Genomic DNA, 21852 nt, shown 5'->3' with positions numbered 1-21852 from the left:
TGTACCTGGTTTAAATAGCTAACTTTGAGCTAGCTGATGCTGCCAGCTCCAAAACCTGCCTGCCGTGTGGATTAAACACCTCACAGCTGTGGATTAAACACCTCACAGCTTGGTCCAAGGCCATCTGGAACCTTGGACAGGAATCCCTGGGAAGGTGCCTTGTTTGAACACAGCTGGGATGCGTCGGCACAGGCAGCTGCTCCGTCAGTGACAAAGGTTGGGGATGTCCGCAGCACCGCGCCGTCACACCTCGTTTCCTTCCCTATAAACGTGTTCATTCCTCAGCGGTGAGTCCTAGGTGCTCTTAGTCCTAGGCCCAGTTTATTTGCAAGTTCTTGCATCCCCGGTGATTACCCTTTTGTTGCTTTGCTTGAAAAGTGATTTTGCAGCTTAATGGAGCTTTTTGTTCGGCTTTTACCCAACTGCTCTTTGTGCTTTATTTTTTTTTTTTCCCTTCCCACAGCCATGCACAAAGATGCTTCTCAGGAAGATAATAAACATCCTAAGAGCCGCTGTGGTTTCTGGAGACAGTTGCATCAGTGTCTTTTTCCTTTAAATATCCTAAGCCAAAGCGCCCTTTGCTTGTGATCTCGTGCGTGCCCACACAGCTGAAAATAGGTCAGCAGCTCTGTGCCCGGGGTGCCTCCACGGGAGGAGGCAGGAGCAGGAGCACAGCCATAAGCTGGCTCTGAGGAGGGGTGCTCATCCCCCCAGCCCTAGCACCCTGGCTCCTGTGGCCACCCTTGGGCTGTGCCTGGTGTTTTTGGGGCACCCCAGCAGCAGGGGGTTGGGGGTGCAGGATGAGGTCCGAGCCCACTCTATTCCTCCCTGCACAGGGATGGTGTTTGGGCTGCTGGTGCTGCTGGGGTAGAGCCTGACATGTAGGAGGGGGGGAACAAGCAGCAGCAAGGTCCAGGGACCTGGTGATTTTGGGCATCCCTTAGTAATTCTAGAAGAAAGGAGGGAAGAGAAACTGCTCAGGTCTCTGCCGCGCAGCAGGGAGTCCCCCAGACACTTTCCCTGCGGTAACTTTTGAGCCTTTTCAGGTCTTTCTCAGCCTCTCCATTGTCACTCATTAGGCTAATAGTGTTGATTGGAGCATGCTTTGATCAGGGGCTGATGTTTGCAGCGCTAATCGCCCGTTAAGCTTTGTATTGTGCTTCTGGGGGGAGGCTGCAGGGCTCTAAGGGATCGGGGCCGCAGGGGTGCTTTGCACTACAGAGGCACGGTGTGGGTTTAGGAGCCCTTACACGCTCCTAGGTAAATAAAAGATCCTGGAAGGTCTCTTCCCCTCCTGGTCTTTATGCTGCACACCCAATCTTTCAGATAGGGACTTTGTTTCTGTGCTCTCCTTTCCTTCATCTTGCTTCGTCACTTGCCTTTTAGCAGCCAGTGAAGAATTTAAACGCTGTACTTAATTTGTTGTCTGCTAACGTTTTTAGCCTGCTTAGAGAGAAGTAATTCTCTCTGGACTTCTTAATCAGTACCAAATTTATTACCTTAGTTCCCAAGTAGGCTGACTCTGCCTGCAAAGGGGGAGCTATCACCTCACCCGGGTGTGGGGAGAGTCTAGATGAGCAAACTTTGGACTTGATGCATTTTTAAGACCCAAGCTGTATCAAAGGTCCTTATATCGGTTTTAGGGAGGAGGGGAAAAAAAAAAAAAAAAAAAAAAGAAATTGCTCTCCCTAGTCTTGTTCCTGGAGTACAAGCTTTTATAAAGTGTGTGCATACCTGGGTTCACCCCTGTGAGGTTATTTTGTTTGTTTGCTTGTGTTTTGTTGTTCTTGTTTAAGGCAAGAGAAAAATGAAGAATTAGGAGCTCTGTATTTGTCTTCCCCAAACATCCTGAGAGGATCTCAGGCGTCCTATTTTTGAGGCAGAGCTTTGGGCTGTCCACATAGGAAAAATCCGATGTTTGAAATGCAAAAGAATCTGGTGTCCTGTAAAACTCCAGCAGGATAAGTCATGCTTTCCTGACGCATTTAATTCCAAAACTTTGGTTGTGCAATGCCAGTAGTTAAAGTGGATCAGGATTTTTTTTTTTTTCCTTTCTTCAGTGCAAGAAGTCTTCATGTTGTCAGGTCCCAAAGCCTCCTTTATCAAAGCCCCTACTTTTCCCCGGTCCAGGTACCCCTGCTTGCTGCTGGCTCACAGACAAGAGCTCAGTGCGAGTGGGACCTGAACTGAGAGTGCTGCAGCTTCTCTGAAACAGCAGAGTGGAAAATAAATTTGACCTTGTTACTAATGCCAGAACCTTCATAAAGTTTGAAAAGTACAGGAAGGATTAAATACCTCAGAACTGCTTATTTCTTGTCTATTTTGTTTGTGGTCTTTTGCTGCTGTTTTTTCTTTTTGTTTTTCTTTCTTTTTTTTTCTTTTCCTTTTGTTGTTTTTAACTTTTTTTTTTTTTTTGATCAGAAATAGCATTCTGACCCTTCAGCTGCACTCGTGACTGTCTCCACGACAGTAATTGTGCCGTGGCTCAGCCCTTGCCGATGCTCTCTGCCAGCATCTCCTCGCTGTGCCCAGCTGTACGTAACCCCATACCCGCTGTCTGGACGTGGTCTCTCTCCTCCTCCTCCCCACGCTCGTGGCTGACCTCGTGAACCCCCTCCTGGCTGTGACAGCCTGCGTTCCCCTGAGATTTTTCCTTTCCAGCGAGCTTGCCCAGGGATGATGTCTGAATGCAAAACTGCTCTGGAGACATCACCCAGCTGCTCAGAAAATCTTTCTGGTTGCTGTCACAAGTTGGGAAGCAGCACAAAGAACAAGCAGTTGTTTTTCAGTCATGTGGGAGCCACAAGCCCAAAACTCAGAGGGCTTTGCCTTGCGAGCTGCGTCAGAGCTGTGCCTGCGCTGCCCCAGGGCCCGTCTCAGCATCCCTTCCTCTCTGTTTAACCACCACCCCCTGTTCTTCTGCTGTCCTCTGTGCTGGTGGCTGTGTTGGACTCAGCTTGGGCCAGCAGGAGCTCGGTGTGTCTGAGGTCTGCGGGACCCCAGGCAGCACTTTAATGTTCCCTGCATCTGATCTGCCAGGAGGAGCTGGCTGCTTTGTGCACAAAGACTTCAGGCTGCCCGTCCTAGTGCTTGCCCTCTCCTGCTTCCCCTCTCCCTGAGGCTTGATTTTGGGCTTGGCAGAGAGCTCAGCACCACTCAGCGAGGTACCGAGTGTGGTCAGGACCCCCCTGCCCAGCTGGGGCTGTGAGTTCCCCTAGCAGTAACAGCCACGTCCCCTCCTCTGGGGCTGTCAGGGACAAGAGGCTACAGGTACAGGGGCATGCACAGCCCTCTCCAGGTTCACAGCACACATTTGTGGTCCCCTGAGCACCAGCACAGTCCTTTTGCCCCCCAGCACGCAGCCCTACACTCACACAGCTGGTTTGGGGGGCAGGCACCATTCCCACCCTGCTGCTAGAAGTTCAAGCTCCTGCCCCTGGGGGCTGGCACTGAGCCCCTACAGCACACACACACATGGGATGGGCTGTGAATACACAGAGAAAGGAGGTAAGAGAGGATTTATTAAGAAAATGGGGCAGAGTGCAGTGAGTAGACACAGGACTCAGCCAGATAAACACTGACTGTCCCCTTTTATTCCCATTTCTGCCTCCCATTCCCCCTGTGGGTTTTCAGGGCTCCATCTATTCCCATGCCCATGCTGGTGGCTGGGATTGGGATTGGGATTGTGGCTGCTCCAGGCAATGGCAAGGCCAGGGGTGCTGGTGGAGGGCAGCTGCCAAGTCCAACGCCTTCTTTTTGTTCCTTGGACTGCTCCGGCTGCGTGGGGCAGCGAAGGAAAGAAGAATCAATGAAACAACCAGCTCTGGTGCCTGGAAGGAAGGATACCTCGTGTTTTTTCCTGTGATGAAAAGCCGGTGGTGCTGAGTCAGTGTCCAGGGAGGAAGGAAAGCAGGAGCCAGCAGCAGGATGCAGCCTGCGGATGCAGCCTTCCTTCGGGCAGGATGAGCGCCCTGCTCAGCGCCTGCCCCTGAACACTGCGCTCTTTGTCTTACCTGCTGGTGTTCCCTGCTTCTGGTCTGTGCTCCTGCTGCCAGACCTCCTTCTAGTACTTGGCCAGCGCTGCTCTGTCCCCTCCCTGACCCGTGTGGCTGAGCCACCGCCTGGCACCTGCGTGAGCATCCCACAGCCAGCAGTCCTTAAACAGCTTGGAGCAAACATTTCCAAAAAACCCACCTTTTATTGCATTTGTAGAGGTTGGAGGTGGTTGGGGTGTAGAGAGCTGCTAAAATACTGAGGAATAAAAAAAGAAAAAAAACTGAGGAATAAAAAAAGAAAAAAAGGAGGATGGAGCCTTGGTCTGGGCAGGGTGTAACTGAGCAAGGTGGGGGTGATTTGCCTGACTCGGAGCTGGGGCTGAGCCCCACGGCTGGCAGTGGTGTTTTCATGGGTACATCTGGAGTCCTGATGACAACCGTAGGGCAGAAACCACGCTCCTGGTTGAGGCAAGTATTTTAGGAATGCGCTTCTCTATTTTTGTCTTTTTTATTTTTGAGAACTCGAACAAAAGTATAAACAAGACAAAGGGATGGATTTTGAGTGTGGAATATAGCATTCAGAGCTTTCCAGCTGACATAGAGAACAACAAATAAGTGGAAAAAAACAACAACATCCTTTAGTTTTTAAGAGTAAAGGTGTTTCAAAGTGTATGTGAGCTGTGGCAGAAGGGATTTCAAAAGCTCAGCACAGTTTGGTAGAGGGCGAGAGCAGAAGACAAAAGAGCAGCAGGTAGAGGCAAATGCAGGCATCGGATGCAGCTGGAGGTTTGGGACAGTGGAAATTTTAGCCTGAATGCAAAGCCCTGCTAATGAGGTGTGCGAGGAGCTACAAATGAGGAGTCTCAGGGCTGGAAGGCTGGGGATGTCATGAGTGGAATTGCTCCCTTCACTGGGAGGTAAATCCTGACAGCAGCAGCTTGAGGCTTCGCCTGCAGAGCTTTGCCCACAGGTGCTGGGTGAGCCACAGCAAACCCACCTCCTGCGATGTGCAGAGCCTATTATGAGAACGAGCCTTGGCCCGGCCTGAAAGCCTTCTTAATCTAAACAAATAATAAATCATCGAAATAAACTGCAGCACTCCACACGACAGGCTAAAAGCCATGTGACAAGGTACTGCCGTTCCGTGCTGTAGCCCCGTGCTCCCTCTCCTCCTCCCTTGCTTTTCTGGGAGGCCCGGTGGGTATTGGCGCTGGGAGCGCTTCCCTCCCTGCTTTGCAAACAGTCACGCTGTGCTCGGCTCTGTTAATGCAGGCGTCTGGCATCAGACTGCCCTTTTCCAGCCACACGAGTTTCAGATTTCCTTGCAAACGCATTTTAAAGGAAAAGAGGGGGGGAGAGGTCACAGGCAGTCGTACGCGCTTTCCCAGAGCTGTTGCATGAAGCGGGGGGTCCCCAAAATAGTTGCAGCCCTCGGATAGCAGTGCAGTGATTGTGCTGGCTGGATTGAGCGGCCACAGCCTCGGACTCCTCTCTTCTGTGGGTGTAGATCTAACCCTGACACTTTGTGATGCCTCCACCGCTCCCTTCACCTTTTGCAGATTTACCTGATAAATCAGGATGTTTGTAAATTGGAGGCTGGAAGCCCACTGACCAGTACTAGACGAGCTGCGAAGCCAGCCTGGAGGCACACGGGTGCCAAATGCCCCATCCAAATTTCATCAGCAGTTGTGACTTCTCTGAATTCAAAGGCCATGGCTTGCTCCAGAAAGCAAACCTGGCTGTACGTGCCCCGCGCCGTCCCCACAGCGTGGCCTTCCTCACTCTGCTCCCTGCTACCAGAGGCGTTCTTTGCTTGCAACATCTGGACTCGATTAGTCCCTCTCCGTTGATTTCCTGTGTCTCCGGCTTTCCTGAGGCGCATCCCCTCCTCCTGGCCCTTTGCACTCACGCTCCACGAGCAATCCTGTCCCTCCCTCCCTGCCTCCTGCAGCCAGGAGGGCCCGATCCAGACCCCAAAGGGACAAGGCTGCGCGCCTGTGCCGGCCTTGGAGCCGAGCATGGGGCTTGGCTTGCCACGGGCAGAGCAGCCGGCGCGCTGGGTGACCCCTGCCCCAGCAGCATGCGCAGATCCCTGTGGGTTTTCCACCCACTGCTTTCTTTGCTTCGAGGCTGGGGTTTCCTGCTCCACCCTGAGCCTCTGTGTTTTGTATGGAGCATCACGCTCCAAGTTTTTCCTGGGGGGTGGTGGGCTTCGTTCCTGGCCCTCTGCTCCCGCACCAGAAAAGCTGCGTGGCCCTGGCTTCTGCCCTTGGGAGCGTTAGAGGAGGAGGGGAGCAGCACGTCTGCCGTGGTGCTGCCCTGGGGAGCCCAGGCACTGCCGCTCCGGGGTGCTGGAAATCTGAAATTGGAGCTTGTTTAAGAGCAGAGGGAGATGGAAATGGTTAAAACACGCAAAGGCGCGAGTTAATGATTTCCATCCCCTTGCTGGTGTGTTTCAGCTTTCAGAAGGGGGTCTGGCCGGCAGCTGTGCCAGCAATCACATTTGTAGCTCAAAGAGTATTTTCATCCTGTGTCAGCTTTCATCCGTGGCCCCTTTGGATTCCCCTGACTCCTGCAGACGCCAGGGTTTCCAGGGCTCCCGCTGCTGCTGGTCCCAGTGAATGTTTTCCCTCCCATGCCTGGCGGTTGAGTTAGACGATGGGGGGTGAAGAAGGCATTGCCTGCTCCCCGCTTTCCTCCTGCCCCAGGCAGCGGGGAGGCTTTCTCCCAGGGTCCGAGTGACTCAGCAGCATTTGCAAGCAGAACAAAAAGCTGCAGCTTCTGCGCCTCTGCGTGCAAGAGCACAGGGGAACAGCTTATGGTACGGCTCGGGGTTTTATGCAGGGAAGTCAATAAATATCTGTGGCTGCACTCAGCTCCAGATGCAGGAGCCCACACATTTATTGTGGATCCAGGTCTCACATCTAAGGATGCTAAGCCCTGGCAACAGATGCATGGGAATAGGTTACTCCTGGAGCTGCGGTCTGAGTTTCCCCTTGAGGGTCAGTGTCTGCTCTTGCCCATACCACAAAAAGCAGAAGCTCTTTAGCATCTTCTGATTCCTAGAGCCCTCTTTGCCCGGTATCTGGAGAGCCTGTTGTGTGCTTCTGGACTAAACTCAGCACTGCTTTTCTTATCCGCAGCAGGAAGGCATCTGGTGAGCTCTGCCGTCAGGAACATCACCGTGAGTGGTTTTACATCGCACCTCACTAACTCCCAGAAACTTTTTCCTGATGCCTTTTCTTATTGCAAGCAGTGGTGGAAGCACGGAGCAGAGGATTTAACTTCTGAAATCAGTATGAGGGATGCTTACAAGTGCGTTGATGCTCTGAAGGAGGAGAGGAGAAAGTGAAGCCCCGGGCTGAGGCAGGGACCCGAAAAAGCAGCGTCCCAGCATCCTTCCTCTGCTCTGTGTCTGGCTTGGGCTGAGTTCAGCCTGAAGTCCCCCCATCCTGTCCTGTCCTGTCCTGTCCTGTCCTGAGAGACCCTCCACAGCAGCCTAGACCCCCTGCTTGGGCTCAGCATGAGCGTAGGGAGCCAGAAAGCTCCGGCTGTACCAGATGCCAAAGGACTGCTCCCTCTCAGCCCCCCCATTATGAGAGCCCCCAGGGATGAATTCAGGCAGCTTTGCTCTGGGAGGAGCAGCTCTGCCAGCTTTATGTGGCAAAACCACCGCCGTCAGTGCTGTCCGTCCCGGGAGACCCCCTGGCTTTGGAGACCTTTGGGGTGCGAGCCTGCGCCCTAGGGCATTGCAGCAGCCTCCCCTCCAGCACCCCAAGGCCAGTGTTGGCAGAGAGTTTTTGTACCCCAGATTTTCCCCTGCCTGGTGGCTCCTGGTCCCCCCGCGCCGTGGTTTTGGGGTGCCGGGTGCCTCTGCCCCGGCTGGGCGGGTGCTGCGCCGGCAGGTGGCACCCACCGCAGGCAGCCAGGCAGGCGCTCGCAGATGTTTAATGGGATTTTACAGCTCTGGGTTTCATCGGGAGCTGTTGTCCTGGAAACAGGGATCCGCAGAGCGCTCAGGCATTCGGCTTTAACCGCTTCGGTGCCTCGCTGGCGGCCAGGGAGGATGCGCAGGACTGGGGTTTGTGGCCTTTTAAAATCTGCTCTGGTGCTGGATGAGCAGAAGGCTGAGCCCCGGGGGGATGCAGGGGGCTCCGTCCCCTGCCCGGGAGCCCTGGACCAGCGCAGGTCTGCCGGGTCCCAGCAGGGTGCAGGTGCTGTCCCCAGCTTTGTCCCAGCATCTCTCCTGCCTGATGGCCCTAATCCAGCACCTCCCGTCCTGCTCTGGACCCATCTGCCCGGACAGGAGAGGGCACCGGAGCTTCGCTGCCACCAGGGTGGTGGCAACACATGTGCCACCACCGCACGTGTGTCCCCATGGGGTGACATCCCTGTTGCTGGGGAAGGAGAGCAGCTGAGGCTGGGCTAATCTCCTTAGTGGCCTGAGCACCGTCGGGGGAGAGAAAGGGAGATTAGAGGGCAGGGGACGCATTAGCAGCCGGGGACTCCAATCGGAGAGGACCAAGGAGGCAACGCGTGGAGGGAGAGTGCCCAGGGAGATCAGCGGGGGAGCCTGAGGGGGCTCAGTCGGCAGCAAATAACCCAACAGCTGGGATGTCCAAGGGAGAGAAATGCTTTAGAAAACACGCCAAAAATCCTGGCTGAGCCGTGCCCCCCTTCTCCTTGGGGAGGAAGGTGTTGCCAGGCAGTCTGGGTCCTAATCCATCCCCGCCTGCCCTTCTCGCCCCCGCTGCACCACCAGCATGAAGGCATCAGTCAAAGAGCATTGGCGGGGGGGGAGAGTAAAGCTGCTGGGGTCTGCCCCACACCTGCCAGGCGTGGAGGAGCAGGAGGTGGTGTTCACTGTCTCTTTTCCCTGGCACGAGCGCAAAAGGCACTCTTTTCTGCCCAGAAACCAGGCGTGAGGCTCTTGTTCAGAAAGTCTGTCAGGGAGTACAGATGCTGGGGCCCGTTCCCTGTTTCTGCCACATGGATTTCACGGGGTCCCGTGTTTTCTCTGCAGATGGCGATGACACCGGCGTGGCCGTGTCCCTGGGAGCTGCTGGAGGTGGGGAGCAGGACAGGGCAGGGGCTGCCCGGCACGAGGCATCTCAGGGCTGGTCCGGGAAGGAGAAGCTGTGCCTCCCATTAGTGCCTGGAGTTTGTTCCTACCAGCTGTCAAGGAAACTGTGGCACGGTTCAGATACCCAGCTGGTACTGCTGCAGCTGCTGGGGCGTTACATCCTTTTAATCTATTTCCAAAATAGCTTCTCCACTACTCCATTAGTGCTGGCTAACGCAGCGCTCTGTATTGCGTGCTGGCGTCTGTCCTGCCCAGCATCGTGGAGCATCCGAATTCCAGAGTTGTTCCTGCAGGCTGAGCAGGTAGAGTTGGGCCTTTTACCTGTGCAAGTGTGGCCAAGCTACTATTGTATTTCGACGAGAAATACTCTCAAAGAGGTGGAAAGACTTGAGGTTGTATTGAGATGTGCAGAGGTACACCCAGGTGCCAGAAGGTAAGGGAGAAGATAGCGAGAAGGAGCCGGTGCCATGCTAAGGGCAGAAGGGAAAGAGATCAAAGGGGTTGGGAAAAGGGAAAGAGCTTGGAAGCAGGTTCAGAAATGCCAGGGTTCGAGGAGAACAGTGTGAAAGAGATGGCTACCGTCAGCACAGCTTGTGCACTGCTGAAACTATGGGAGATTCTGGGCACAGGGTGTGTGGTGCACTCAGTGGGAAAGGAAGCAGAGAGGCACAGGACCCAGGAAAGCAGAAATGAGGACACACACGTGGTGCCGGATCTGTGCCACAGCAGTGGCTGCAAGCTGGTGGCCAGACAGAAGAGTGGGGGAGGGAGATCTCTAAGCCAGGCCTTTGGAAAATGAAAACCCGAATAGAGATGTAGGGGAGAAAGCTACAACTCTCCTGTCTCACATCCAGGAGGAGCATCGAGAGAAACCTGCAATTCTGTTTCAGCAGCCCACAGGAGCAGTGGGATGCCTGCTCTTCTTTTACTTGCAGCAAGGGTCAGGGATTTAGAGTTACAGGGTACCCTGCAAGGTGGCAAGAAGGACGGGGACTGATGTTTCCCCTCCGGGGGTGGGGGTCCCTTTGCACACCTGCACAAACAAGGGGCCATTGTTCACTGCCTCCCACGTGCCAGGCACGGTGCTGCTGGAGAAGCCACAGATGTGGGGCAGCTCATGGCTTAGGCAGTCGTTGTGCTCCTGGGCAGGACAAGGATGGAAAGGGCAGGGGCATTGGTGGGACCTGCAGCTGTAAGAGAAGCCTCCAGGCTCCCTCAGAGCCGTGACACCAGGCTCCCTCTGCTGTAGTAGCCAGGCTGCCGGGGTGGCAGAGCTCCCTTTGCACCTTGCCCTTCGGGTAGAGGTAAGGTAAGTCCTAGGCACTCTGTTTTACCAAGGGATGTCCTTCAGCCCGGTGGGGTTTTTCCCCTTTTTGGTTCTTTTTAAGGTGCTTTAAGGGCAAGTACTTCAGGGCACAGCACCCACACAGTCCCAAACTAGCTTTGGCTTTGCCACGGGGTACAATGGAGAGCGTGTGTTTTGGGAGGCTGCCGCTGGACCCCACACTCTCCTATGGGCTGGGCAGTGGGCAGGCACTGCCTCTCGCAGCTCTTTCCCCACAACTCCCCTGTTAGATGCCCTGTGGTCCCCAGGAGCTCTCCCAGCAGGTCACATCGTGCTGATGTGACCACCTCTCCATCGCTGCACTGCCAGGCACCAGCAGCTCTCCTCCCCACCACGCTCACCCGCCCGGTGGTGGCTGCGAGGCTCAGGACTTGTCAGCGCCGATCTGACTCCTGCCCGCCCAGGCAGCTGCATCTGCTCAGCCACCAGCAGCTTCATGCAAACCCATAAAGGAATGGGAAACGCTGGCGGGACTCTGCTTAATGGCTTAAAGGGCTCATTGTGGGGTAGAGGGGTCAGCAAAAGGGGATCGCTGGAGCCAGCTCATCGCCCGCAGACCACGGCGGGTGCGCGCACAATAGCTCAGTGTCCTCCGGTCCAGCACTGCGATTGTCCCGCAGTCCGAGCTTCAGCCCTGTGATTCGGGGCTGGTTTGTGGTTGCAGTGACTCAACCCGGCTCCTTTCCTGTCGCCTCGATATCACGCAGGAGCCATCTGCTCCCCGTGGCACAGCACAGTGAACAGAGCAAATGGATGGCGAATCCATCCCGCACGCCCCAAGCTGTGGCCCAGCAGGAAGGAGGGACACGTGCTTCATCCCCTCTTCTTCCTCAGAGGGGATGAAGCTGCAGTGCATGGAGCCTAGAGGTGACCCCATTGCCTGATCCTTTCCAAGTCCTCCTGAGATGTTTTGCCAGTCGCCTGCAGAGGCACTTTAATCTTGAAACAGGTCAGCAGAGAAGGCCCAAAAATGCATTTTTGAGCTTGGCTTTCCAGCCTCCCGGTCCTTCAGCCCAGCCATAAAGACTCGAGCAGCATTAATATTCAGTGTTTTACTCTTGTCCTATTGATGATGAAGAGGCTTGAGGAGCCAGCTGATGAATCCCACCTGGATTTCCAAAGGGATCTCTCACCAGTCTCCTAAAGATGTTCCCATGGGATGAGGGGAGAGGTCATTCATAGCTGTTAGCCCGTTTTTTGTCAGGCTAAAAGGCAGGGAAATAAATTCTTTGGGAAGACAGTGAATAGTAGGAATATTTCTAGTGTTTGAGTAGGAAAAAAAAAAAAAAAGGACTTCACACAGATGCTCCGTGGCTTATACAGTATCAAAGGGGTCGTCTTGCTGCCTTTTCACCCTTTGATGGATGGTGCTGCTCCGAGCTGACCATTGCCACTTGGAGCCTTTATGGGGAGTCTGTGACAATGTCAGCTGAGTGACCTGTGCTGGCTCAACCTCAAAAGCTCCATCTGAGATCTAGAAATCCCTGGGAAAGGAAGGAGAGGAAGGAAAAACAATCAGAGCATGGCACAGCAGTGGCTTTTTTTGGTTTTAAACGTGTCGTGTGACTGCATCTTGGATGCTGCCTGCAGTGCTGCTTCCCCTGCCTGAGGGGGGATGTAATGAGCTTGAAACGATGCAGAGAGATGCAACAAGAACAACTGGGGAGACCTGGGGCTGCTTCATCCAGCAGAGGGATGTGAAGGACCTGCATGAAATCATTCACCGGAGATGTTTGTGTGTCTGCCACAGACCCTGTGAGGCATGAATGAAGCTGGGAGGAGCAGGCTTAAAAGCAAAGCTGTAATTTCACAGCACTCCTCCTTTACAGGATGCTTGGGGGGTGCTTATGGGTTACGTGGCTTAAAAAAGCAACGGAGTACATTTATGGAAGAAAAGGGTGGGAGGATGTGAGAAAACTCACTGGTGGAGAAGGATGAGAGTGTTGGAGGGGGCGAGGGAGGATTTGGGGCCTGCTAGGACAGGATGTGGGAGGGCTCGCTGGCGTTGGGCTGGGGAGGGGAGATGGCAGGGAGGGGGGGCTGTGCGAAGGAAGCAGAGGGAAGATGGAGACAAGAGGCCCATTGAATACAGGCTCCTGCCTTCTTTCTGATCTCATGCTGTGCTGTGGTCCAGCCGGCAGCTGCTGGGACATCTCTCACCCTACAGCCCTCTGCCGTAGCCCCGAGGGGATCGGCACACAAAGCCCAGCAGCTGTGAATGCTGCCTGTGTTGTCTGCCCAGACCACGCGCTCGGTGCCCACTCAAGATGGGAGAGCAGCGCCCGGGCAGCCCAGCAGCAGCAGCATCCCTCTGGGACAGCATCTGCACGGGGTGGGCTACAGCAGGCACCCACATCCAGCACCCAAAGGTGCCCACGCTGTGCAGAGGACGTCTGGCTGGTAGATGTGGAAGGGAGGTGGCAAATATCAGGGCTCGGAGGCTGTCGGTCTGCCTGGTGAGCCTCTGCTGGTCTGGCTCCTGTCCCTCTGGTGTGAAGGAGGCTGCACAGCCCCGGAGCTGCTGCCCCATTTCTGTGCCCCCTGCAGCGAGGGGAGCTCCAGGGCACGCAGCGGGAGGTGCTGGGCTCGCAATAGCTAATTGGCAGAGTCTCTGAAAGGTCTCTAAATCCTGTACAGAAGCCTATTGCCTGCCCCCCCTGCATGGCTTAGCATCGCTCCCCTCGGTATTTCAGAAGTCTGCTGCAGAAGGCTGCGTGACAAATTGCTGACAAAAGGCTTTCAGCTCTGAAACAGTTAATTCCTCGTGTCTGTGCAGCAATTCAGCTGCTGCTTTATAATCCTCAGCCCCCGTCCCTTATGCCATCCGCTCCCAAATGCAGAGCTACCTCCTCCTTGCTTGTTGTGTGCCCATGGGTGCTCTGAGGGGCGCAGCACCCCCTCTAATTTGGGGCTGCTGTGACCTTGGTGTTTGTTCTAGGCTCCAGCCTAACTCGTCCACATCCTCCTCCAGGGAACTGCTCTGCACACCATAACCCTTACATGGGGAGACGTTCCCAGGAGCCCATTTTGCCTTTTCCTTTCCTCAATCCCACCCTATCGGCCCTGGCAGCCCCAGGCAGGACTTTGACAGACCTCCCTGGACGTTTGCTGCCTTTTGCAACCCTGGCCATGTCAAGGGAATTTCTTGGTCCCCAGTGTCTTGAGGCTGAGCAGAGACCCCATCCAGCTGGCCCAGGGGAAGGTGGGCTCTGCCAGAGCTGGCCTGCAGGGGGTTGTCTCCACTTTTTCTAACAATTTCTCTTCTTGCAGCAAAATGAAGACTTTTGCTGGCTTCTGAGCAGATGAAAGATGTGGCCTTGTTTTCAGAACCAAGCGAGGTCTGCAAAGGGCAGTGAGAAAACAAGAGACAGAGGCATCCTTGAGGAGACCACAGAGATCGTCAGCTGCTCAAGCAGGACTTTGTGCCTGGGCAAAGGCAGAAGCCAGTTGGACTGCCAGAGTAAGTAAAACAGAGCTTCACTCTGGGATCTGTGCTTGGCTAGGAAGGGTAATTTATTGTCCTTCTTGCTCTCGGGGCAAGTTTTTGTTTTCCAGTTCCCATGGCCAACCTTCAGTGTGCCCCTGAAGAGGACTGGAGGGCCAAAAGCTGTATCCAAGGGCAAGGCCATCATCTGCAGCCCTCCTGGTCTTGGGGTGAGCAAATAGAGCAGAGGGTAGAGACAGAGCCCGGCACCCCCAGCTCTTTTTGGGGTGCGGAGCAGGGGTGCTGCCTCAATCCCGACCTGTTTGGATACTTCAGCATGCGCTGCTGAGCCAGGACAGCCCCAGCTCTGCTGCTGCGGGCGGCTCCTCCAGCAGTGCAGGTGGCTCCTGCCCTCTTCCATCCTTGCCTCCCTGTGGGGGGAAACCCACAGGTCAGTTAACCTGGGCTCATGCTCCTCCGAATGCTGGAGCTTTGTTGCGTTGGCACCTTCTGGTGCAGGGAAGGAAGCCAGGGCTGGAGCATCGCACTGTGCTCAGCTGCATGGGCACCAGGGGGCTGCCTGCCCAGACCCCCAGCCCCACGGCTGGAGGAGCTGCCCTGCAGGGGCTCTCCATCCTGGCACAACGCCCGGGCTCTGCTCTGCTCTGCTTGTATCCCCCCTTGTCAGCACCTTCTGTGCCCTGCATCCGCGGTGCAGCTCCGCAGCTCCCAGGCACTGCGTTTTGTTGTTGCTTTAACTCAGCATATTTGTAGCGGTGAGGTAATGGAGCCATCCATAACAGCCTGGCTGCTGTCGCACCCAAGAGCAGAAATGTTCCATCCTGCGTGGCCGGGGCTTGGCAGGCGTGTGCGGTGCAGGGTCAGGCGCTGGGCAGGGACTCAGGCTGCCCGCGGGGCACTGCCTGCTCCAGGCTGTGGGTCTGCAGAGCTTGTCCCCTCACGGTGCTTCTGGCTCAGGTCACGCTAAGCCTCCTAGATTTTACATTTGACTCTAATTTTAGTACACTTAGTAAAGGAAAACACTGTTTTTGGGTCGTTCTGGGTCTTTTCTGGGGCTTGTTAGCCCATTATGGGCTGCAAATGCTAATAAAGATTTGGGACAGCACGGGCAAGCACATGTCCCTCCCTGAGCCAGGTCAGCCCGTGCGGCAGCATGTGCGCTCAGTCGGGCACTTTGTGCAGGGCCTGACGTCTGCTCACTGCTTCGCTTCGTGTCCATTAGCTCTGTCCTGGTTCAGGTCCCAGCTCTGGCATTACAAACCCAGCGGTGCGTGAACCGGGGACAATAACAGCTGGGGAGCTGCTGCGCTGCGGATGGGCCCTTGGGAAGAGAGAGACGTGCCTGCATGAAAGAGGTTTTCACTTGAAAGAGGGAAAACGCGGATTGCAGAGGGGGGAGGAAGGGCTGCTGCTCAGCCTCCAGCAGCAGAGGGGCAGCAGGGTGCTGAACAGAGGTGGTGGCACTGCCACGCTCAGGGCTGGGTGCTCCGCCAGCCTGCTAGAAGCAAGGCTTGGACCCTTCCCTTGCCGGCCACTGCCCCCGGGGAGGGATGAGGGGGTCAAAGATTGCAGCTCAGGCATTGTGCTCTGTTTTCTCGGTCCTTGGGGCATTGCAGGGCTGCCAGACGTCTCACCCTCGGGTCAGGGCGGCAGCGGGCGCTGCCGGGCTGGTGACTGCGTGGGCAGGGAGGAGTTGCCCTTGCACAGCTAAATGCCAGTGGCTGCATTGGGCAGCTCCAGGAAGTTGCAAAATGAGAGAGACATCAGGATATATGAGCTGGAGTCTTGCCCAAAGGCTTTCGTTTAATTGTAATGGTTCCTTCTATATAAAGTCACTTTTTTTTGTGTGTGGCTTTGCAGCTGTGGACAATCGATGCTGCGGCAGCATCGTGATACCATCAGGGTTTACCAATGCAGCTTATGTAGAAATAAACATTATTTTTGGTACAAAAGAAATGTGATCTTCAGCGTCTTTGCCTCCATATCATAATTTTCATGCAGAGACCAGCCTGGAGCCTCGTGGCACTGAGTCACGGGGCCTCACCCAGGCTGGAGCCGTCCCTGCGGGTGGACTGCTGGGTGCTGCTGCCGGCTGGGTGCTGCCACCCTCCCACTCCCTGAGCCAAAGAATTCCTTGACATCCACCCATACCCTGGGGATAAACCAGGAGGCATGGCCCTGGCCACGCAGCTCAAGCCTTTCTTGTCCCCAAAGGTGTCCATGTACCAGCATGGCTGTGTCTGGGCAGGATTTGGGTGAGCCTAGAGGCTGCCAGAAATCGGGCAAGCTGCAGCTCCCTGCCGGCTGCACGACTGTCGTGGCCAGATGGCCGCTATAGTTGGGCAAATGCTTTGCCACGTGCTGGTGTCCCTGGCTGCTTGTCACGGGAGCCGTTTGTCCTTGCGAGCAGTTCTGGATGTGGGGCAAGGGGGCAATGGTGCAGGGCTCCATCACGTGTGGCCACCCATCATGGGGCCAAGCACATCTTTCAGCAGCTGCTGATGTCCCAGTGGCATCCACTGGAGGATGGAGGAGGAGGAGAAGCCACGGGGAGGTCAGGGCATCGGGGACCAAAGGAGCTGGGACAAAGGGAGCCCAAAGCCACCTCCATGGACCCATCATCGTTGGAGGAGCCTGGAGCAGCTTGAGCACGGCAGTAATGAAACAAGTTCCTGAAGCAGAAAGGAGATGGCAGGGGGTGAGAAGGTGCTGGGGGGGCATGACCAAGGGGGTCCTTGGAGCCTCCTGAGGATGCTTTTTTTCCCTTCCAGGTTCAGCACACTGCCACCAGCATCTCCCCAACGCTGTCCTCCTCACCTCCCCTGTCCCCGGCTTGGGGGCACGCAGCCATCAGCTGCCCCTGCCTCGTCCCCAGCCCCCTTCCTGCTCGAGGTGTCCCTGCTGCTGCATCGGGAGGTATGAGCCAGGGCACTGCTCCCCGCAGGCACAGACACAGGGGACAGCCAGGATAATTTTTAAAATGAGGGCAGAGACCTCGTTAGTGCCCCAGTTTGTCTCAACTCTCCCAAAGTGGTTTCTTTTTTTGATTAGCGAGGCAAGGACAAGTTGCTATTTGGGGAGCATGATGCCCCAAAACTGGGTACTGGTGGGGGGGCAGCATGTCCTGGGGGGCTGCTGGGCCCATCCTCCACTTTCCATCCTCCAATTTCCATTCCATTTTCCCTCTTTCCATCCTCCAACAACACAGGGCAGCCCGCGGCATTGGCGAGAGCAGCCGCCTCCAAACCTTTTTGATCTCACTTCCCCACCAGTTCAAACATTTTGATCCCTCCCCACCCCCCCGTACATTTTTTATTGATGCACTTGTATTGCGATGCATTTTGTGCATATTGCAAAGCCCAGGCTAAGCCAGGTTGTGTCCCCAGGGAGGGGACAGGGACAGGGACAGGGACAGGGACAGGGACAGGGACAGGGACAGGGACGGGGACCCCCTGTGTGCCCCAAGCTCTGGCACCCCCCGCACGGCGCTCACAGGGTTTAGGCAATGAGAAGGCGAATCTGTTCTGCCTCCCAACACCGGGCTTAAGCTTTTTAAATATAAATAAATAAATAAATAAAGCGTCAGGAAGCGGATTTATGGAGCAGGAAGAGATGCGGAGGATCGGTAAATGCCTCTCAAACCCCCCCGGGTATGCGAGGCTGTAAAAGGAGCCGGCTCCGTTATTCGGGGGATGGGAAATAAACTGCCGGGGCTTGCTGGAGCCCGTGGGAAGGGGCTGCAGCCGGCCAGAGGTCAATGCCCGAAACTGCTTTTTTTTCCTTTTTCTCTCTCCCCTCAGCTTTTATTCTGCATTTTTTTCAGGGCGAGTTCCCGGCTGCGGGCGCTGCCCGGTGGGACTCCTCGTCCACCCTTTTCTCCCCTCCTCTCCTCCAGCAGCGACCCCCCCCCCCCGGGCCATTCCCACCCCCCACCCCCCGGCAATTAACCCTGAGCGCCTTTCCCTCATCAGCGCTAATTAGCCGGGGCCAGTGGTGGCCAACTTGCATCTCAGCGCCTTTGTCCTCCCCGTCCTCCCGTCGCCCGTAGGAAATTTCCGTGCAGCAGAAAAAGAGAAATAAATGGGAATTAAAGGCTCGTCGGGCTCTGGGGGGGTGCAAGCGGATTTGGGTGGGGGTGGTCTCGGTGGGGGGATGTAACACGATTTTGGGGGGGGCGGGGGTCCCTGTGGGGCGCCGGGGGGCTTGGGGTCTTGTGCGCTGCAGGGAGGTGCCGGGGGGAGTGAACTGTGTGCGAGGGCAGAGTCCGGTGGTGGTGCAGGGGGGGCTGCCCACGGCTCCCCCCCCCCAAAAAAATAAAGCTTCCTCTCCCCCTTCCATTGCTGTGCGGCCGCGCTCCTGCGGGGGCGCCCGCGGCCCGGCGGGGATGGAGGGGGAAGGACGGGGGGGGGGACGGGGGGGCTGTGCCTGGAGCCTCCTGCGTGCTGCTAAAGGATGGGGGGGGGGCGGTCACAGCCCCCGAGGACGGAAAAAGGGGGTGTGGGGGGTGTTGATGCCTGCCGGGGCTGTTCTGTCCCCCCCACCCCCGATCTGGCTTTGTCCCTCCGCGGTTGCGACCCCCCGAGCCACGGGGTGCTGCCCCCCCGCAGGGCTCAGCCCCAGCCCCCCCCCTCTCATTCCGCCTCCCCCCATCGCAGTCGGGGAGCCCGGGACGGGAACGGCCCCCCCCGGTGCTGGGGAAGGGGCTGCAGCAGTGGACCCCGGGGGCTGCTCCGTGGGGAGCCACGAGAGGATGGGGGACCCGAGGACTGGGGGGGACCCGAGAGCATCCCCGGACCACGCTTGGCTACCTCCCACTGGTGGCCCCAGCACCCCATCCTGCCCCCCCCCCCCATCCCTTGACACAGCAACGACCACCAGTGATTCAGAAGAAACCATTTTATTATTTTTTTTTTCCCAAAGAAAAAAAGCAATATAAATATTAGAGTATAAAACTTGCGTGTAACACATCGACGTCGGTCTATACGGGTATAAGAAGGATATAAGCATATATATAATATATAAGTATAATTCAATATTAGACACATTGAGAGGGCAAACGTGTTTCATCGCACGTACACTCGGAGCACAGACCACATGGAAAGAAGATACAGAGAAATCGAAAATACTGGTGTCCACAAGTTAGTTACCGAGATAAAAATAACACGCCACTAAATACACGACACTCACTACACTACCTTCAGCTTGCAGATTAAAAAGAAATATAAAGACTACGATTCATCTACAGCGTTTCTAGAGGGGACGTGACAGCTACGTGGGCCTGTGGAAGCGGCACTAGGGGTGGGGGCTGCTCCCTGCAGCCACCGTGGAGGTGGACGGGGCGCCGTGAGCATCCTGTGCGGGGCTGGACCTGCTCGGGTGAGTTATGTGTTAGTGATTAAAAAAGAGAAAAAGGAACCCGCAGGAAACCGAGCGGACCCCAGGGTGGCCACTGCCTCCCCACCTCTGGGTACCAAAAGCCCCTCTCTGCCCGCATGGGCACCCACGACTGCTCTGAAATGGGAAGTTTGGGGTGCCCCAAACAGTGGGTGGCACCGGCAGTGCTGCTGAGGCCACCAGGACCCTTCTCCGGGCTGGGTTTGCTTGAAATGTGCTCAGCGTGGAGAAATCCTATTCCTTGTCCTTCTGTTCCCTCCGTGGGGTGGCAATCCCAAAGCCAGTGCCACCTCCTCCAAAACTGGTGCCAGCTGCACCCCCCTTTGCAGGGACACCACGCACTCACCCCCAGCTCGCAGGTCCCTGGCCCGGGTTGTATCCTCAGGTGCCACCACGCCAATTGTCACTTACTCAGTACCCAAAGCTCCCCCGGTACAAAATGGTGACCCCCCAGCCCCGGACAGACAGACACAGCACCTCCACCGGTGCCTTCACCCCAAACTGTGTGGGCATGCGAGGACACCCTGGAATCTGTGGAGCACGGCGTGACGCCAGTGATGGGCATGCAGGAGTGATGGGGGGAGACGTGGGCAGACCCCCAGCCCCCCCCTCAGGTGGAAGGAGCCTGCCGCAGGGGGGCTGTGGCTCCCTTAGCTTTAATTCCAAAAGGACATTTACTGTACATATAAATATTTACTGCAAAAGAGGGATGAGATGTGTCTGCTCTTCAGAGACCCCCAGAACCGCCGGGGCAGCTGCGCGCACCTCAGGAGCCCCGCGCTGAATTCCCTCCTGCTCAGACACCAGGAGTTTTTATCTCATTTTTCAGGCCATCGCTGGTTGCACTTAAAAAAAAAAATAAATGTTTAGGATGCAGCTCTGCATTGTTCCCTTTGATTCATGCAATATAAACACTTACTTTTTTTCTTTTTTTTTTTTTTCAGATAACAGGTAAACAGGAACCGAAGCACTCCCTACCAACAAATCCACTGCTATGACTAGTTCAGGGTGAATTTCGCTAAAAGAAAGCTAAAGAGCAAAAAATCTGGAGCATGGGTTCTAGGCTAGGAAGTTGCTTTTTCTTTCCAAAAATGATCAAAGGTCTATAAATTAAAAGATCGCTGTTAAAATTATTTACACTGGACAAAGCCGAGCACAAGCCTCGTGCCTTTCTTGGACAATCTTGGAGCAAATCAAATCCAAAGACATGGCAGAAGCCCTTCCACCTTGCATATTCTAATACCCGAGGGGTCGTATAAAACGTTGGCTAGTATTAACAGGGCACTTGTTTGCGTTAGCTTTCATTTTCCGGATTGGTTTTCATCATGAGATCTAACAGCAGAGACACCCTGCTCCTAGCTCTGATGATGACGATACATTCGCAGCGCTTCCTAACTTTTGCATCACCAAAAAAAAAAAAGAAAAAATCGTTAAAAATAAAAACAAAATCCACATTCGTCCTCCTGTGTTTTGGGGGAGTGCTGGAGCGCGCTGCCCTGACGCTCTGAGGTCTCCTCTCTACTTCTTCTCCTTCTCCTTCTTCCCGGATTTCTTCTTGTTGCCGCCCGAGGACCCCTTGGCGTTGCTCTTGCCGGCAGCGTTGGTGAGGGTGGCGGTGCTGCCCGGGATGTAGACGTTCTGCCGGTAATCGGGGACGTGCTGCAGGGTGAACTGGGGGCCGTAGCGGGCGCTCAGCCCCATGGTGCCCGTGCCCCCCCCGAGCGTCGAGTTGCCATCAGCGGCCTCTGCGGGGCAGAGAGAAGGGCAGGGCGTTAGCACGGGTGGGCAGCCTGCCCCCCAAATCTGCCTTCATCGCTATCACATGGGGGAGATGCCCCCGAGCATCCTCCTCCTCCCTCCTGGCATCTCCTGGGAGGAAGGCCAGGCTGAGCCCTTGGGGTTTGGGGATGGGGGATGCCAGGGCAGGACACAACCTCTCCTGCTCTGCCCCGCTCCCCGGAGACCAACCCCCCCACTCCAGCAGCCCAAAGTATACACCGAGCAGCCCCAACCATTAGCAGTGCATTACGGCAAATCCAATACCGAGCTCTACATTTTTATTTTTTTTTTTTTCCCTGCCCCTGCATCTAAACCCCTGACTCCAGCATTTTCCCAGCCAGGTTTATTCCGGGAGCAGACGGATCAATAAAGAAAAATCCCTCCCTTGCAGTACTGCAAAATGGCTCCAGGAAGCTGAGCACAAAGCGATCGCTGCGCTAGTGCAGATCTGGGAGCGAGCTGTGCTGGGGGAAGGGAAGGGAAGGGAAGGGAAGGGAAGGGAAGGGAAGGGAAGGGAAGGGAAGGGAAGGGAAGGGAAGGGAAGGGAAGGGAAGGGAAGGGAAGGGAAGGGAAGGGAAGGGAAGGGAAGGGAAGGGAAGGGAAGGGAATTGCAGAGAGCAGGGCTCCCCTAGGATGCTGGAAGCAGAGACCAGATGGAAACGGGGGGAGGGGGGAGAGACAAGTGTGGAGGGAGGGCAGAGCACGAGCAGTGCTCCTCCAGCAGCCCCGCACCATCATCTCCAATATGTGCAGCCCCAGCCAGCATCCCCGCACAGCCTCACAGGGAAGCAGCCTGCTGAAATCCTGCCCC

At 55.7% G+C, this 21852-nt stretch overlaps 1 protein-coding gene across 10 annotated transcripts in view; it reads right to left on the bottom strand.

The window, feature by feature from the left end:
* Positions 1–18749: 18749 nt before the first annotated feature.
* Positions 18750–21852, bottom strand: part of LOC101796191 (protocadherin gamma-C5-like) — a 220466-nt gene continuing 217363 nt past the window's right edge. For all 10 annotated transcript variants that reach the window (XM_072023274.1, XM_072023280.1, XM_072023281.1 and 7 more), the window contains exon 4: positions 18750–21007. In XM_072023274.1, coding sequence (XP_071879375.1) covers positions 20781–21007 — 227 coding nt within the window. In that variant the 3' untranslated portion in view covers positions 18750–20780. The remainder of the gene's footprint in view (positions 21008–21852) is intronic.

Source organism: Anas platyrhynchos, chromosome 14 (assembly GCF_047663525.1).
Source record: "Anas platyrhynchos isolate ZD024472 breed Pekin duck chromosome 14, IASCAAS_PekinDuck_T2T, whole genome shotgun sequence".
Taxonomy (NCBI): domain Eukaryota; kingdom Metazoa; phylum Chordata; class Aves; order Anseriformes; family Anatidae; genus Anas; species Anas platyrhynchos.
The sequence above is the reverse complement of the archived record's forward strand: the minus strand, read 5'-3'. Positions and strand labels throughout refer to the sequence as shown.